Source organism: Myotis daubentonii, chromosome 2 (assembly GCF_963259705.1).
Source record: "Myotis daubentonii chromosome 2, mMyoDau2.1, whole genome shotgun sequence".
NCBI classification, from domain to species: Eukaryota; Metazoa; Chordata; class Mammalia; order Chiroptera; family Vespertilionidae; genus Myotis; species Myotis daubentonii.
The window spans coordinates 156400787-156419971 of record NC_081841.1 but is presented as its reverse complement, the minus strand read 5'-3'; the positions used below and the strand labels follow the sequence as shown (position 1 = coordinate 156419971).

General features: G+C 33.4%; 1 protein-coding gene across 1 annotated transcript in view; it reads left to right on the top strand.

Moving 5' to 3' along the window:
• The window catches only part of KLHL1 (kelch like family member 1), a 239838-nt gene that overhangs the window by 25130 nt on the left and 195523 nt on the right, over positions 1-19185 (top strand). Inside the window, exon 4 of the mRNA XM_059681208.1 lies at positions 11494-11690. Coding sequence (XP_059537191.1) covers positions 11494-11690 — 197 coding nt within the window. The remainder of the gene's footprint in view (positions 1-11493; positions 11691-19185) is intronic.

Genomic DNA, 19185 nt, shown 5'->3' with positions numbered 1-19185 from the left:
TTAAAATAGCTATCCTTTGTTTTCGTTTTGGGGAAGAGGGTTTATAAACATATTTTTGATGAATACAGCCTCATATTTTCTCATTAAGAGTGGTATAAAACAAATTTGAGGGCTACTATATTATTTTTGTGTCTATATGTACTTCAGCTCTAGCCTAAATTAATGATGGCATTGTGAAAATAAAAGAGAAAATTTAATATATTTGAACAGATTCTCTGTATTTTAAAGTTGTCTTTGAGCTGATAAAAATTTCTTTCTTTCTTATCTCTTACATAGTCCCTACTATCCTGACATACTTAAAAATATATTCTGTTCATTGGTGCCTAAGGAAATAGAGTTCGAACAAATATGGGAGATGGGATTACAGGGTTACTAGCTAAGTGCCAGGTCCTGTAGAGAACTGATAAGGACAAGATTTAATAAAGGAAGTTGTTCATAGAAATAATATTAAGAAGAGGGGTAGAAAATTAAACTGCCAAATAGCAACCCTATAATCACATTAAGGCCTTAACTTCCTTATTAAAAAAAAAACCACACAAAACAACTTTGTGTGCTATTGAAGTTAATTAAAGACTTTGTCCATGTTAAGGAATATTAAGATAACTTTAGCTTACTGCCAGACATTTGAATGAAGTAAATACATGAATATAGGAGCTAATATGTTTAATGTTCTGCTTTAATATTGAAAGTATACATCAATATATTCAGCCTAGACTACTCTAAACCCTCTTCAGAATTTTTATTGCAATTAAAAGTAAATTATTGCTTCATTTTTATTACTGGTTTAATTCAAGTGACATGAATTATGCAAGCACATTAGCAGGACATTAGTTTTAAACTTAGGGCTTTTACTAGATGAGAAAATTATGTTCTTAATTTAACATATTAAACCTTTAAAGACTGGTTTTATATATAATTACTATCCATTTTTTAAAAATACTGATTTAACAATTTTCATAGGATGTTAAAATTACTTATTATTAAAGACAGAAATAAAAATTAAAAAAAATATCCTGGTGTATATTGCCATCATACCAATACCTTTCTACTATTTTATCAAGAAACATTGTGTGTGTTCAATACTGAGTAATAGAAAACTAATTTTGAAAAAAAATATTGTATCAAATAATAAAAATGGTACATATTTTGTGAATATTGTACAACTTTTGTTGTTACTGAACTGCGTTTTGGCTTTATGCTATGGAATTTTATAGATGAACTAAAGAGAAATAGTTGTGTGAAATTTAATATCACTAGCTATAGAGGAAGGGTTATGCCTCTCGACACCATAGCTCACATTTACTTTCAAAGTTTCCAAGTAAGAAAAATCTCTTAGGTCTCATAATCAACTTTAAAAAAATCTGCTTTAATTTTAGTTTATTGTTCCTCTTAGTCTTTTAATTGTTCACATTTTCCTCCGGTTTGGGTACTAGAAAAGCAGAGACTGAACCATATGCCATTATACCAACTGTGCAGGGAACATGCTGTGTATTCTTGTGCATTTATCTTATATTCAACTATATTTTCTCAAGATTATTTCATCTTCACTCTAACCCCAAAATAACTACACAATTGATTCTGTTATCTGTGAGTGGCAGTGTAGTATAGCATAGTATAGTATATGGCATTTAACCTTAGAGATATCTGAGGGTTTCTTCAGCCTTCATCTAAATATTCTTGATATTCAACTAAAACTCAGTATGATGTGGACAACCCAGTGTTGATTCGGGGCATTTATTCTAATTGGAATGTACTTATTTCTTACTTTTCATTAAGTATTTTGATTATATCCCTTGGACTCCCCTTATTGTAGTTTGAGGTCTTGGTCAGATTACATGGTTTTATGGAGTCTTAAGATCATTCAACTATAGAGTAATTTGAACTAATAAAATTAGCATAATGCTTAGCATATTGTAAGCACTCAATTATAATGGTTATTCATAATAGGTATTTTTATAAGTCCTTCAAATCCTTTCTACAATTTGTTATTAAAAAATAAAGATGAAGACTGAGAACTGGGGAGGGAATAACACATTGTTCATAAAATATTTATTAATATTTAATCAAATTTATTACATGTTGCAGTATTACAATATGACTTATAATTCATATGAATGGTTAAGTGTACATTTTTAGGGGTATATTTTTTTTAAATAGCCTTCTTGAAATTTTGCTACTTTATATATATTTATCGTATATTGCATTCAGTATTTTAACATAACTTACCTCATTTGATCCACCCAGCCACTTTTTGAAATGGACAATTAACCAAATCTTATTGTCTTATACGGAAATGAAAACGCCTTAACACGGCCCAGTGTTCTCAATGACACTGCAGTCCTTTTGACTAGCTCTAAATTTACTCAAACTTCTGTTTTATTAAAATGCTTATATGTACTTATGTTATTGACACATTTATTGAAAAATGTGACCTTCCATTAGTACAGTACCAACTGCCATCAAATATAAATTTTTCTTAAAATTAATTTTATTTTATACAAATCATGAATAACCTGAGGAAAGCATACAGATGCTACTCAAATGCAGAATTATTTTCAGTCGACCATAGCGGTATTTGAAATAACCCTCAACCTTGAATGTCCACAAATCATAAGTGCAATTTTAAGTATAATTTTGTTTTATAATTTTATCTAGATAAAAACGCTAGGCATGTTTAATATTTAACATGTTTAGTATGTTTCACAAACATCTCAGTATGGCTCACAATATTCAGCTTTATCTAGCAGTTGGGAAAACTCAAACACCAACTTTATGTTTCTATATAATATATACCTTTAAAATACTCAATAGTTCTCAATACTTTCCATTTAAAATTTGATACAGCTGATGCTATTTTCAGATCGCATATGAGAAAAACAGCTATACATAAGAAAACAGACAAAAACAAGCAAACGAAATAACACTTGTGACTATACTCTTCTTAAGACGTCCAACCCTAGGCAGTGTGGCTCAGTTGGTTGAGCGTCATCCCATGTACTGGTTGGATTCTAGTCAGGGCACATGCCTGGGGTTGCTGGCTTGATCCCTAGTAGGGAGCATGCAGGAGGCAGCTCATTGATGCACATGAATGCTTTTCTCTCTCCCTTTTTCTTTCTCTATAAAAATAAATTTAAAATCTGTATAAAAATGTTTTAGAAAGACTTCCATAAATTACCACTTTGCCTGATTTGAGAAAGGAAATTTATAATGAGAACCAGCAGCACTTAATTTTAAATGCTTTGTCTCCCTCAGATAAAGGATGGTAAGAGCTACCCAACAAGGAAAACAGTTTTCAGCTAAACATGAGTTGCATGTGCATGATAACTGAAAGGAATACCTGGATCCCTGACTCCTTTTAGACTGAGTGCTTGAACTTTCTTCTTGAGCACATTGTAGCTACTATTATACTCCTCTCATATTCCTTAACCGGACAAAATATTCCAGCCCAATGTTATTCACACAAGTCTGTTATTTGTTTCCCACCCAGCTTTTCTTCTTCTCTGGAGAAATGTTTATGAATAGTGAGTGGAAAGGATAATGCAAAACAATAAAAGTTAATAAAGAATAGTAGTAGAAGTCCACCTTGCAAGAAGAATTATAAAAATAACTTTACATTTGTTTAATATGAAACATTTGCATTTCTGATACATCCATGTCAGCAAAATACAAACAAGACTTAGAAATGTGTGACATTATTTTCATGTTTTACTGAGCTAATCTACTTCATGTTTAATAAGCATTTTTGAGTAGTGCATAAATTTAACTAATCCAAAAATTACATCATAGGATAATTTTGAATTTTTTTTTGACAAACAATTATTCCATTAATCAAATTAAGGAAAACTTATTTAGGGCCTCAAGTACAAACCTCATTTTTTAATATTTATTCAATTTAAATGTGCATTTTACAAAATGGCTTTAGAATAAAATATATTAATGAGGGAAAATAAGGTGTCAGTAATACAATATAACTGGATAGGGTAGGGTGGTGTTTTGGGAAAGGATTTCATATATATAGGAGAATCAAATGCATAATTTCTCAATAGCACTTTGTAATTATTGCACTTCCAGTTCATTTGGGGCTAAGAAATGTTAAGAATATGAATTGTTAGATGTGCAGATTTCAAGAAAAAAATATGAATTCTTATAGTCAATGAAAATGATCATCTCTGTAAATGACTAATAATGATAACAAAAATGTGAAAAGATAATCTATTAAGTAGATTTGAGAGCCAAAATAGTGCTGCCTCCCAGAATACCTGTTACCTCCCTCTAAACAAAAAAAATCCTAAAACCAAACAATCTGGCAACTTTGAAGGCCTGGAATACAGAGGAAGTGGGTATGACGGCCACGTGCACAGGTATGATGGTAGAACTCCCAGCCTGAGCAGAATAAAATATCAAAACTGCTGACCTTTTTTCCACATTACAACAACCCAAGGTAGTGTATAAAATACTTAAGCACCCCAAGATGAAGCAACTTTGTAGATAATGTCAATTCAAACCAGGTCTGTGAGAACATGCTCCTCCATACTGTTGCAATAAAATCTGTCCAGTGAGAAGTTATATTCTCTGAGACTTTCCTCTTCACTTTCTCCTCTATTTTCCTGATTGAAGTAGAAAATAAAGGAATCAAATGTGAAAGGTCATTTACAAAAGTCAAAAGATTATGACTTTGTTCATTATTTTGTTTCTGATTACACATGTTGTATGAGGCTTTGGAATCCAAATAAAAAAAGACCTAAAAAGGGTATTCCAATTCAAATCCACAATATCCATGATATGATTTGCACCATAAGTAGGTGTCTAAAGATTCTGCTTGTATTCACAGAAATGACATACCAATTTGTTTTCGCTTCTGAGTCATCAAAGCAAAGGAAGAAGCATGATCACTTTTATAAAATAAAACTAAAACTTTGCTTTACAAAAACACAGGTTGTTTTTTTTATACTAAAATCTGAGAAACAGTATTTTCTAATGCCCGAGAAAATGTTTCTAAATATTTGAATATTTGTAAGACACCATATGATGTACTTCACACATCTTCACTAATATGTCAAAAGTGGATATCATAACACATTTCAGAAGTATTTTTGTCTGATTTCAATACAAATGATGTTGTCCAGACACACAGATTACTAATAATTTAATTAAAGAACAGAATATTAAATCTAAGATCAAACTCAACTGGGTTCCAGGTACATTTAATTTAAAGAAAATGGTATTATGTATGCTGAACCTAAGAGTAATTGTACTATGTAAAGGTATCTATACTAATAAAAGGGTAATATGTTAATTAGACTGGGAGACCTTCTGGGAGACTTTCCGGATGTAGTTCCAGACAAAACCATGTTGGCGGGGCTGAGGCAGAGGCAGTTAGGGGCCATCAGGCCAGGAGGGGAGGGCAGTTGGGGCTGAGCATGCCGGCAGGAGGGGCAGACGGGGACAATCAGGTTGGGGGGGGCAGTTGGGGCTGAGCAGGCTGGCAGGCAGAGTGATTAGGGGTGATCAGGCAGGCAGGCAGGTGAGCAGTTAGGAGCCAGGGGTCCTGGATTATGAGAGGGATGTCCGACAGTCGGACATCCCCCGAGGGGTCCCAGATTGGAGAGGGTGCAGGCCAGGCTGAGGGACACCCCCCTCATGAACAAATTTTGTACACTGGACCACTAATCTATTATAAAATACTTAATTCTATGATGGGAAAATTAACATATATGTGGTATTTATGATTTACAGTTTACCAAATTATGTTTCTTACAGTGGAAGCTTGGAAAACTTGTATAAAAGTATAAGTTGATTGTATTTATTTAATTTTATTTTTCTTACAGCCAAAATATTCTAAAGTATTGAGTGACAGGCTGTTTTAATCTCCATAGCAAGTACTGGGAGTGGTAAAAATTTATACAGTTGGTTAGGAACAGAGTTATGAATTATAATATACTGAAAATAAGGAATAGACACTATAATTACAGTCAAGAAATTTAAGCTCCTGTGCATAAACGTGTGTCAAGGGAATGTTCAGAATAAGTCAAGGTTTTTACTCAGCAAACCCTTCCTTGTTCTTTCCAAATGATAGCTTTATAAAAATAGTAGATTTAAAACAATTTAAGTAGATGAGAACTACTGACATTTTTGGTTCTGACCTGACACCCAGTGGTTCTATTAAAGAAAGGGTGGGTGGGCAGGTGGAAATGGAAAAATAATGGCCCTTGATGTTGCACTTCCTTTTTTACTGGTCCTCCTGTAGATATTTTTCTGACATTTCTAGCAGTGAGCCCTTAAAGTCTGAAATATACTTAGCACTTGAAAAATATAAACTGTGCTTTTTCTTGTATTTGCAAGGCATGTATGACATTGTTTATTGATTAATAAATTCTAAGACTATCAAATTCCCCAGGTATAACTTGTCATTTTGTTGGCTAAAACATTTGTGTTATAATTTTTAGAGGACAGCCAGAATTTACTTCCAGGAGAGAGAGAGAGAGAATGATGCAGGGTCCCAAATATATGGCATACATTAGAATAAGGAGTAATTTGATGGTAGCAAAAGTCTAAATTGCAATGTAAATCAATTTCTTTTGGTAACTACCAAAAAGACAGGTAAGCCTTTTAAAAATAATAAAATGATGTAAACCAAATTACCTTAACTCTGTTGCCTTTTTTGAAACACTCAAAAAATCCTATGAATTTACTAATATAAATAATTATTGAGCAAGTAAATAAATGACAAAGAATATACAAAGCTGCCATGTAGAATTCCAAGTCACTAATGCAATTAATCTGCCCTCAAGGAAATAGAGCATAACTTCCCACTCCTTAAGTGTAGCTGTGCATCAGGACTTCCAGAGAACACAGCTTGGATAAGGGAACTAAAGGGTAATGTTAGCCCTAGCTGGTTTGGCTCAATGGACAGAGCATTGGCCTGAGGACTGAAGAGTCCCAGTTCCATTCCAGTCAAGGGGACATGCCCAGGTTGCAGGCTCGATCCCCAGTAGGTGGCATGCAGGAGGCAGGCAATCAATGATTCTCTCTCATCATTGATGTTTCTATCTCTCTCTCCTTCTCTCTTCTCTGGAATCTATCTCTATCTCTATCTCTATCTCTATCTCTATCTCTATCTCTATCTCTATCTCTATCTCTATCTCTATCTCTATGTCTATCTATCTATATCTATTGGTCGATAGATAGATAGATAGATAGATAGATAGATAGATAGATAGATAGAGATATTATATAAAAAGCCTGTGGTCATCACGCCATCATGCCTCAACGACTGATCAGCAGGAGGCTGCATGCGCAGGGTGGGCGGGACTGCGTGTGTGGCAAGGTGTACACAAGTGGGCAGGGACTTGACTCTGGAGGACTAGCCCGGAGGCACGGATGGGTTTCTGCGTCCTGCTAGGATGGCAGGTGGGTTTCTAGGTCCTACCTCCCACGGCCGCAGCGGTGGTGGTGGTGGTGGTGGTGGTGGTGGTGGTGGCTGCAGCAGCAGCTGCAGAACTCTTTCTGGGTCCCACTGAGCTGCAGAACTCTGGGTCCTGGGTCTTGCATGATTTTGCACGATGGGCCCTTAGTATATATATAAAAAGAAATTTTAAAGTGAAGAAACCTGATAAATACTACTTCTACCAACTAATCAAAATTAACAACAACAGTGATGTCATGTTGATAGTATGTACACTAGATATAATGTGATGAGCCCAAAGGTCATAATCTTAGTGTAACCATATTTAGACAAATCCCAATTGAGGGACCTTTTACAAAATACTTAGCCAATACTCTTTAAAACTGCCAGTCATGAAAAACAAGGAAAATCTGCCCAGCCAGTGTGACTCAGTGGTCATATCAACCTATGAACCAGGTCACAATTGGATTCCCAATCAGGGCAGAAACCAGGGTAGCAGGCACTATCCCCAGTAGGGAGAGTGCAGGAGACAGCCAATCAAGGATTCTCTATCTTCACTGACATTTCTATCTCTCACTCCCTCCCCTTCCTCTCTGAAATTAATAATAATAATTATATATATACATATATATAATTTAAAAATACCAGGAAAATCTGAGAAATTATGAAAACCAGGAGGAGCCCAAAAACACATAGTGAGTAAATGAAATGTGGGATCCTAAAACAGAAAAAGGATGTTAGGAAAAAAAGCCAAACAAACAAAAAACAAACAAACAAAAAAATCTCAAAGGAAATGTGAGTAAAGTATGAACTTGAGTTAATAAAAGTTTAACAGTATTGGTTCATTAATTTAACATGTGTACAATTTTAATGTAAAATGTTAATAATTGGGAAAAACAATTATATGAGAAATTTCTCTACAATATTGCAAGTTTTCTATAAATGTAAAACTTTTATTTTCCTTATTCTAAGGAAAAACATTTATTTCCCCTAAAAATTACTAACATATTAATTTAGTTTTAATTTCTAGTGTGCCAATTATATTATTTATTTATATTTCCATTAAAGAAAGATAAATAGGTGATAGAAGAAAAATAGAATTTACTTTATGGATTTCATAGGCAGTTTTTGTACCTATCTAATGAAATACATTTTTTTCAATGTAACTGAATTTATAAATGAAATATGGTAGTATATCAGACTGTTAATATGATACCACTTGTCTATTAAAAAATAAAACAGCATAGATTTGTAATCTTCTACAATGTTATTTTTTCCTCCCCGTTCTATTTTACATATTTTCATTCCAATGCAGTGTAAGTTTAACTATATTCTTATATAGAAAATCAGAGTCTAAGTCTACTGTTACATGTTTTGAAAGCTCAACTGCTCTAGTATTTACATAAAGTGAGACTATAAATAAAAGTAGCACACATTGTTGGTACCATATTCAAAAATCATTCCCCCAATTGATTCAAGGGAGGCTTACTTTAATTTTATAATTCCAATTTATATAGGCTCAAAATCAATCAGTGAGGTTTTAGCCCATTGCTAATTATTGAGTTCAGCATGATTACATTTTTCCCCAAGGAACCATATGAAAATAGTTTGGGGAAACTTTTAGTAAAAATTTATTTACTGATGCAAAAAAACATTTAAATGAAGGAATAGCTTCTCTTGTGATGAGTGTTTTGCTGTCTGAATCTGAAACTGGACATTACTGCAACCATGAGGGAAATAGCAAGTCACTTGAGATGTCTGTTTCCTGATGTGATGAGCTTTTCAATTAATCATTTCTGGAGACAACCTTCCTCTGGATTTGTCAAGAGAGATAAATATTTCCTTATTATTTGAGAAAAGTTCTCAGGGTTTTATGATACTGTATTCACAGGATCCTTAAGTACCCATATTTTTACCCAAGTATAAATTATTTTTAGCCAATTTTCTATGGTACCTAACTTGAAAACATTTAGATTTTCCCTCTCAGTAAAGCTAAAACCATTTGTGAACATTATACCTTGAAAGTTAACTTTGAATGAAAGTATAAAATTATTTTCTTTTTTCATTAACAGTAGTCATGTATTTTTTTGGTTCTCTTTTAAGTCAAATACTTGGCAGATTTTTGCCTTTTACCATCTAAGTCCATAAGAAAAATGGTCAGGTTATAACTATAAAGAAACATATCATGCATGGGGTAGTTCAAATGGTGTTCATTCAAGCTCAACACCGGCTAATATTCCATTTGTGCCTTCTGGCTTTTACAAATGGATCATTTTATTGGATATATTCCTGGTTTTAAAAAAATAGAACATTTTAAATTCTTTGAAATAAACATTGCTTATTTCTTTAAAATTTACAACAAAAATTACCTATAAGTAACATTTAAAAATTAGTCTATAGCTAAACTATGAGAAGTCAAAAGTTTTTTTTTTAATAAGAAAGAATGGATAGACGCCCTAATAAAATGTTGTCGAAATTGTTATGAAATACAGGAATAGACCCAAAATTTAACTCTGGGCTGAAAAATTGTTATGTCTACAAACAAATATTTTAAATATCCTATAGCTTATCATACTGATATAATATCTCGGAATCACTTTTCAAGTGTTGAACTGGGAAGATAAAAATACATACATGCATACACACACACACACACACACACACACACACCCCACATACACACATACACACACCCACATGCCATTTTAATATTAGTTTTACACATATAAAATTATTTTAACAATATTATGGCTATGATAATTGCATATGTGAAGTTGCCATGACTGTAATATGTTCTGTATATTATAAACTCTAAGAAAGAAGTTAATATGTGACACATTTTCTCAAATTATAATATCCTGTCTTGTTGATATCGTGAATAAAGTTTGAATTAAAGCCCTCAGATATTATTTATAGGTATTAGTAAACTCAACTTATTTTTATTAACATTTGAGCATCCTTTTAAAGGAAGAACCATAATTTCTGTGGAAGTGGATACATATAATTTAATTGAAACTGCATTTGTATGTACTAGATGATCTTGAACATTACATGAAGAATAGGCAGAGGAACTGAATAGATATTTTCCCAAAGAAGACATACATATGGCCCACAGCTACCTGAAAAGAGGCTCCGCATCACTAATTATCATGGAAATGCAAATTAACACCCCAATGTGATATCACCACACCTATCAGATTGACTATTAGCAAAATGACAACAAATAACAAGTGCTTTCAAGGATGTGGAGAAAAAGGAAATTTTGTGCATGTTGGTGGGATTGTAAATTTTGCAGTGACTATAGTAAAAATATGGGAGTTCCTCAAAAAGTTAAAACTAGAGATATCATAAAACCCAACAATTCCACTTCTCGATATTTACTTGAAGAAAATGAAAACACTAATTTGAAAAGATATATGCACCCTTATGTTTATTGCAGCCTTACTTACCATAGCCAAGATACTGAAGCAACCTAGATTTTCATCGGCAGATTAATGAATAAAGAAGATATGGTTCATATATGATATGAAATATTACTCAGCCATAAAAACTGAAATCTTGAAATCTGGTACAACATGGATGGACCTAGAGAGTATTATGCTAAGTGAACTAAGACAGAGAAGGACAAGTACAGTATTATTTCACTTCTATATGGAATCTAAAAATAAAACAAATGAACAAAAACGATAAAACATAAAAAAATTCATAGATATAAAGGTCAAACTGATGGTTGCAGAGTGGAAGGGGAGATGGATGGTGAAAAATGTGAAGGGGAATAGAAAGTACAAACTTTAAGTTATAAAATAAATCACTGGGATTTAATGTACTACATAAGGAATACCATAGTAACTTTGTATGGTGACAGATGGCTACTATACTTATTGTGGTGATCACTTCATTATGCATATAATATTGTAAGTTAACTTTAATTAAAAAAGCAAGATGCTGGTCTTTCTGGACTTATTTTCGTCTTGACCATAAATCTAGGTTCGAATTATTTCTAGCAGATTGGCCTGAAGTTTTGAGAAATACAATCATAGATGTTATGTTGCAAGCAGAGTTTCATAACCTCTGCACCTACTGTTCAGGTTGCTTGGAGCTGAAGGAAGACACCATTGAAAACCTCCTGGCCGCAGCCTGCCTTCTTCAGCTGCCCCAAGTGGTAGAAGTGTGCTGCCATTTCCTCATGAAGCTTTTGCATCCATCCAACTGCTTAGGAATCCGAGCATTTGCAGATGCCCAAGGGTGCATTGAACTAATGAAGGTGGCTCACAGCTACACGATGGTAAGAAATCTAATATTTTAATAATAGAGACATAGCTGTAGCATCGAAGGCTAAATAATTACTGTCATTGCATTGAATGACTTTTTAAATTTTAACATAACTTTTGTACGATTGGCGCCTTTTTATTATGGGGTACAATGCAAAACATTACATAATGGACTTTATTATGGTTTTATATATATTTTATAGACAATACAGATATAAATATTGTCTATTTTAGATTTTATAAGTTGCTTAAATGAATTTTTTAACTGTTCCTGGCATATCTATCTTTATACACCCACTTTCACAGCTACCCTTTTTCCCCCCATTTATTTATTTATTTTTTGAGGGCTAGCAGTTTCCACCATTAAAACTTTTCTTTTGCATTTTTCTTACAACCTCTCCACTATGGACAGAGATGTATCAAGCAAAAATTTATGTTGAAGTCTTACCTCCACTGTGATGATATTTGGAGATGGGTATTTATAGAGATACTAAAACTTCTTTGAATTGTACCCTTTAAGGTGTGATATTTTGTACATTATCTTTATTCTAGAAGAGAATAAGCAATTACAACCATTTTATCCTCATCATTTTTCATACCCTAGGAATAATCACCTTAAAAACACTTTACACAGTCCCTGGCATATAGCAAGCCCTATAAAAAATGCTAGCCATTTTTGCTATTGTTACTATTAACTTTATTAATGATTTGATTATTATTACTGGAACAACCAATTTTAAAGTATAGAACTTTCCCTTTCCAACTCAAGGGAATAATTCATATAAGATAAAACTCATTAAGCTTTATTGTTGCTATTTATTAAAAAGCTCTTATTTTGACATTAAACACTTTTCAAACCACTAATAACATTCAGTCATTTAAAAGTCTTCCAATTATTTTTCTTAGATAGAATTTCAATATTATGTTAATGTCCTTCTTTAATCCTTTAAGCAGATTAGTAAATTAATGAAAATGTAGAAATACAAGGAAAGATACAAGCTTTGTAATTCTATTGTCAAATTCTTCTTTCAAAATTTTTATGACTGGGTACTGTACTACTATTGAAATTACATGAACCATATGAAATCAATGTAAACAAATATTTCATCCACTGAAATATCAAAGTCCAACTGTAGTCATTTCATTATGAACACTTTATTATAGTTAGGATCTTCTGGTTTAACTAAGCCAGAGAACAATATGCCTCCATATCCAGAAGGATAATGGTCCCTTCTGGTCCAGTTTGAAATTATTAATTTAATAATAAAAATGTTTTTCTTGCAGCTGCTTAGACTGTTCTGCAATCTGTCATACAAGAGTAGCAATATTTTTTAGGCACTTAAAAATGTATGCCTTATAGTAAAATGTATTTAAAACAGAAACTAGAAGAGCTCTAGCTAACATACTCAATTTCTAAAATAACTATGTATTAATTTTTTGAAACTATAAGTGGATTATGTAGTATTATGTCATGTCTTTTGAAATTTAAATGATTTCAAAATCTTTTGGAGGCAAAAGCACTAGTATTCTCTAGATGTGCATGGTTTGCTATTTTAGTGAAGAAAATGTATTGAGCAGTTGTCTTCCTAGACACTGTTTTCTCTCAGTTCCATAAAATTCTGAGATGGATGCTTGCATCTCATAACTTCTCACCACATATTTGCTTCTGATCCTCATTTAACCATGCATATGTCCTCATCCAATCTATTCAAACTGTGCTTTGAGAGCAAACCTATTATGCTATGATATTTTTTTTTCTTGTTAACTATGTTATAGCAAATCATCCCAATTTTTCTATTACCTCCAGGACTGAATTAACTTCTTTATTTGCTATAATTATTTATTTGTTTATATCAAAATTAAGATTTATTTGTTTCCATTTTTAATTTTCTTGCTAAGATTTTTTAGATATGAACTTGGTCTTCAAAGTCTAGATATTAACTTGCTGTCCATATGTGTTTGGTATTTATTTTATTTGTTAACTTTTCTTTAGAAATTTCACTCATTTATTTGGCTTCAGATATTTATTTTTTTGTGGATGATTCCAAAATCTATTTAGGGAAGGTGACTCAGCTTGGCAGTGGTTCATGTGCAAAAATACTGGAAAAATTTTATTGAGAGCTCAATATTAGGTAGAAGTATGAAACTACTTTTAAAACATTTAAAGTTTGGCTGAGTAAATATAAAGATAGCAACAAAATAATTGAAGGAAATAGCCACGCTTGTTCTCTATTAGTCAGATTCCATTATGAGACCTGTGTTTAATTCTGTACATCACATTTTAAAAGCACTAGAGAATGATAAGCTGAAACAGATGAGAATAACAAGAATAGTAAATATTTTATCATTTTATATAAAGAAAAGTTGGCTAAAACTGTGGGTGCCTGTGGCTGAATACTACTTGGGAATGAAAAGACTGTCTTCATGTATTTGACAGAACAAACTTGTATCTAAAACAATAGCATTCAAGTATTATTTTGATATTTTACTAATAGCATAATCTGTTCAAAATAAGTATATGAAAGAATACTATTAGAGTTTATCTGCTCTGCATGAAGAAGGATGAAAATTTCAGAGTCTACTTTAGTCTTCTGACCTTTCTTCCTCTTCTGGGTTGTCTGTTTACACTGATCACCAGTGCCACTTCCCTCCAAGGTCAGCTCTGCCTTTAGAGGAGACTCCTTGAACTGAATTTCCCAGAAATCCTTTCTCCTTATGGTTCCAGGTTAGAATTTGCCAATAAGAGGCATTCACACAAGAAATGGAGAGTGAAAGAAAATAGGACACCATTATTCTCCACACACAGTTGCAGGTACATATGTGGACAGATAGAAAGTTGAAATAAATTCTACAGGAATCCTTGAAAGTGACTTCCTTCACTATTGTAGACTGAAAAAGTTGATGGGAGCCTTCTATAGATTCTTAAGGAATACAGGACCTCTATGGAGTGTTTTTGAGAAGAATTACCATTAAATTGAAGTTTGAGGTTATTAGTAGAAGTTTCCTTAACCTTGACTTCCAAAGCGCTATACAATAGCTGAGTAGGTCTCCCAATCTCTATCTACAGTTTTTCTTACATAGAATGTGGATTAGCTTGTCTTCTTAAGCTAATGTCGTCTTCAACACATACCACAAAATAACAGTTCAAACTCCATATTTTGATATGCATGGTGCTCTGCACATAGCTTCTAAACTGCTACATGGACATATTTCCTAAAATAAAAATTAAAAATTGAAATTGATTTTAAATATGTGCTGTGGATCCCTTTCGCTTGTACTTTACTTGTGATATTTCTTTTGTCTGGAATCTCTGGCATCTAATTCTAAGTTACCCCCTAGTTTCAAAATTAAATTAATCCACGACTAAAAAATATCTTGAATCTTTTCATGGCATTCTTTTTCTTATCGTAGTATTCCTCTTCTTAGGATTATGTGATGTCATCCTAAGCTCCCTTAAACAATTAGTTATCTATTTTATGTCTTTGTGACTGATATTCATAATTATACTGCAAACTCCTCTGTGACAAAGAGCAAGCTTTTCCAATGAAATTAGTTTTGGCCCAGCATGCATTTAATACCTTGTAATATATTAATTAATCGCACAGTTCTTTGGCTACTTTTTCAGGATTGTGATTCTTCGCATTTTTGAATTCAGTCAACAAGATTACACATGGTTTTCCTCTACCTTTCTTTCCAATCGTATTTCCTACCATTATTTTCCTGTTCACACAGTTCCAGTCACACTGAACTTCTTACTGCTTTTTTACTACATCAAGCATCCTATTACCTGATGACCTTTGTGCTTTTTACTTCTCCCTGCCAGAAACACACTTATACCAAATATTTATATCCTTTTTCCTCTGCCTAGTTCATATTTCTGCTCAAATGTCACTTCCACAGAAATCTCTCTGAATATTGTATATAAAGTGGCACTGTCTTCAAAACTCTCTATTTCCTTATATTGCTTTATACACTTCAGAGTGCTAACTACATCATGTCTTAATTATGGATATACATATATAATAGTTGTTGTTGTAGTTGTTGTTTACTTCCACCGTTAATCTGGTAGCTCCTTGGTCGCATTGTTTTAAACTTCTACAGGGAGACTGAAGTAACCCTAGCTTCTTCATTGTGTTTGATGGTAACAGTTACCTCTACTGGTACTGGCCAGGCACAAGTGCATGGTATGTATCAGGCATGGTTCTCCGTAGTAAACATACTTACTTAATGTAATTCTTTCAAAACTCTTATAAGTTTTGTGTTATATCCATTATTTAAAATAATTAAATAAGGTTTAGGTATGTTCAATAATTTACTCAAGAACAACAGACAGAGCATAGTAGAATAAATAGCCTACTATTTATTGTCTTACTTCATATTTTATGCTTTATCTTATACACAAATAAACATAACCCAATATCAAGTCAGATTTCTGACATCCAGAACACTTCAAAATATGGATTTTTTGAGAGAAATTGAAACTATAAGCCTAAAACATAGATGACGCCAAAGAACTCCATATTTTGTTCCTTAGTTGTTGTTTTTAGTTTCTCTGTTTTTTCACTCTCACTTTCTGACTAGTGCTACCAGCATGGCATAAAACATTTCGTAAAGTTCACGCTGGAGGCAGAAGCAGTGGCAACAGGACTAATTAGATGTCACCATGTTCAATAAGTAGCCTTAAAAGGTTGAAGTCACAGAACTGGAGCATAAAAGCTTCCTGTAGATTGTAAGAGTAGTTGCCTTTTCAGAGTCTGTTACACTAAAAAATCCTACACATGCATCATCCGTGTGTCCTTCACAGCCATTAGAGCAATGCCACAGAAAAAGAACAAACTTGATTGATGTGGTTTCTGGTCATGATTTTGAAATACCTGACATCCCTCATGGTTTCCAGCTAGCCGCATACTTTTTTATCTTTAACAATAACCCTTCACATTCACCATAAATTAGAATTTGCTTTGGGACAATAAATATACTTTAGCTTTAAATTTATTTGCTTTTCTAAGGCATTAAAATAAAGTTTACATCATCCATATATTTCTTTTTTCTTCAGGACTATGATATAATGCATTAGTATTAAAATGTGTTTTGAATGTTGTCTTTTTTTACATACATTACATTGTATTACTTCTTTTCACTATCATATATATGAGTAATAACTTTTAGTTAATATATAAATACTAAGTTGAAAATTAGAAAAATTTGACTTTCAGAATTTTTTAATAAATTTATTAGAAATGAAGTTATCAAGATGGGAACAAAGAGTGGCTTGGAGGACAACTGCCATTCATGCTTACTGTTCACCAATCGGAAGAAGCACGTGGAAGCCTAGCTAGAGAGTACCTTCCTCTTATTCCTGTTGTTATTTTTCTTTACTTGCTTTGTCCATGAATTAGACTCACAACTCTTTACAGGCAGGTTTTATTTGTGTTCTAACTCAGTCATTGGTAAAATTCCAGTGTATTCCCTAAGACTGAAAGTTGATTTGAGTAAAGGAGCTTTAAAAACTTACTTTTCTTTTTAAATATATTTTATTGATTTTTTACAGAGAGGAAGGGAGAGAGATAGAGAGTTAGAAACATCGATGAGAGAGAAGCATCGATCAGCTGCCTCCTGCACATCTCCTACTGGGGATATGCCCGCAACCCAGGTATATGCCCTTGACCGGAATCGACCTGGGACCTTTCAGTCCGCAGGCCGACGCTCTATCCACTGAGCCAAACCGGTTTTGGCAAAAACTTACTTTTAATTATGTTTACTGTCATGCACAGACAAGATACGCAGATTACACTGGAAAAATTGATAGAAATGTATAATAAGTAGTAACGTTAAACCAAACTAGAGGCTTGGTGCATGAAATGTGTGCACGGAGGAGGAGAACCCTCAGCCCATCCTGCACCCTCTTCAATCTGGGAGCCCTTGGACATCCCTTTCACAATCCAGTACCCCTGGCTCCTAACTGCACACCTGCCTGCCTGCCTGATCACCCCTAACTGGGCCTCCTGCCAGCCTGATCACCCTTAACCACTAACCACCTCTGCCTGCTGACCTGATGGCCCCTAACTGCCCCTCCTCCAGCCTGGTCACCCCCAACTGCCCAACCCTGCCAACCTGGTTGCCCCTAACTGCCCCCCCCCCGCTAGCCTGGTTGCCCCCAACTGCCCCTTGCCCCCGCCCAGGCTGGGTTGGTCACCGCATGCAGCCTGGTGTTCAGTCGTTTGGTAATCCCTCACTAACCCCCCTGCCGGCCTTGTCGCCCCACTCAGCCTGTTCGGTCATCCATCCAGGTGTTTCGGATGTGACAGCCCTGACTCTTTATATTATAGATAGTTATCCACTCATAGCAATTGTAGTTTGACTATAGAGAGCTTTTAATAGGGCTCTATAACATAACTACAATTAAATATGCATTTATAACAGTTTCAAACACTAATTAAGCATAATCATAGATTATCCAATGAAAATTATAAGCTTTTTGGAGGTTCATTTTAGACACAGTCCATTTTTTTCTATTCAGATGCTCTTCAAATATGTTACCTAAAAGCCTAAAATGTTTTTTATTATCCAAACTAAGACCATTCTATTTTAAGAACTACATCCTGCTTTGCTGTTGACAATGAAGGTGATAATAATATTGACTACTTGAAAAGCATTCCATTCGTTTTAAGTATTCTTTCATTTGCATATTTTAATTTTATTTCTTTTACTCATCAATTTCTAAAACACAAATTTGTATAAAATCACAACACATGTAAAGTTTATTATTAAAGTGTATTGGGTTTTGTTACTGTTGTCATCCAGCAGATTTAAATTTTTCTAGGGGGGCTGTATGTCTTGAGTTGATGCTATGGCAATAATATAATAAAGGTTCATGAAGCAACTCAGATGTTAAAAACTATTCCATAAACACACATCTAAATGACTTGCATTGTAACTTGTAAGTTGTCTGTTAGTGTTTAATGATTCAAATCATTTAATCAATGGAGTGCCTTTCTGTGCTAAGCAATATTCCTACATGATTAGAATAGTTCAAAAAGGGCTTCCAATGTGATATCAGAACGAAGAAAAGCCAGAAACATTTTGCCCTTTTCAGTTTGCAAAGCCCAGTTCAGCAAATACAATTAATAATTTACTTTTGTTCAAATGAGAAAAAATTCTGATTTTTATGCATACAAAAGTCTCACTTTATTAAAATAAGTTGCACATCATGAACTAATGTTATAAAACATTTATATTTTCTGATTAGGTGATGAATCACATAGGACTAATTTCTTTCTATGCTTCCATTTTAGATTTTTCTTTTAATGTCATTTCTCTATTAAAGATACACTTGTGCTTAAGGATATTTACAATAATTTTTTAAAGAGGAAGATAGATATAGTTCACAAGAAACATGATAAATCAATCTTTGCCTGAAGGGAAACCCAGTCTGCCTTTTGTAAAGAGAGCAGAGTAGAGATGGAGCAGATCATTTTCTTAAAAGAATACTTTCAGAAATTTATTGTA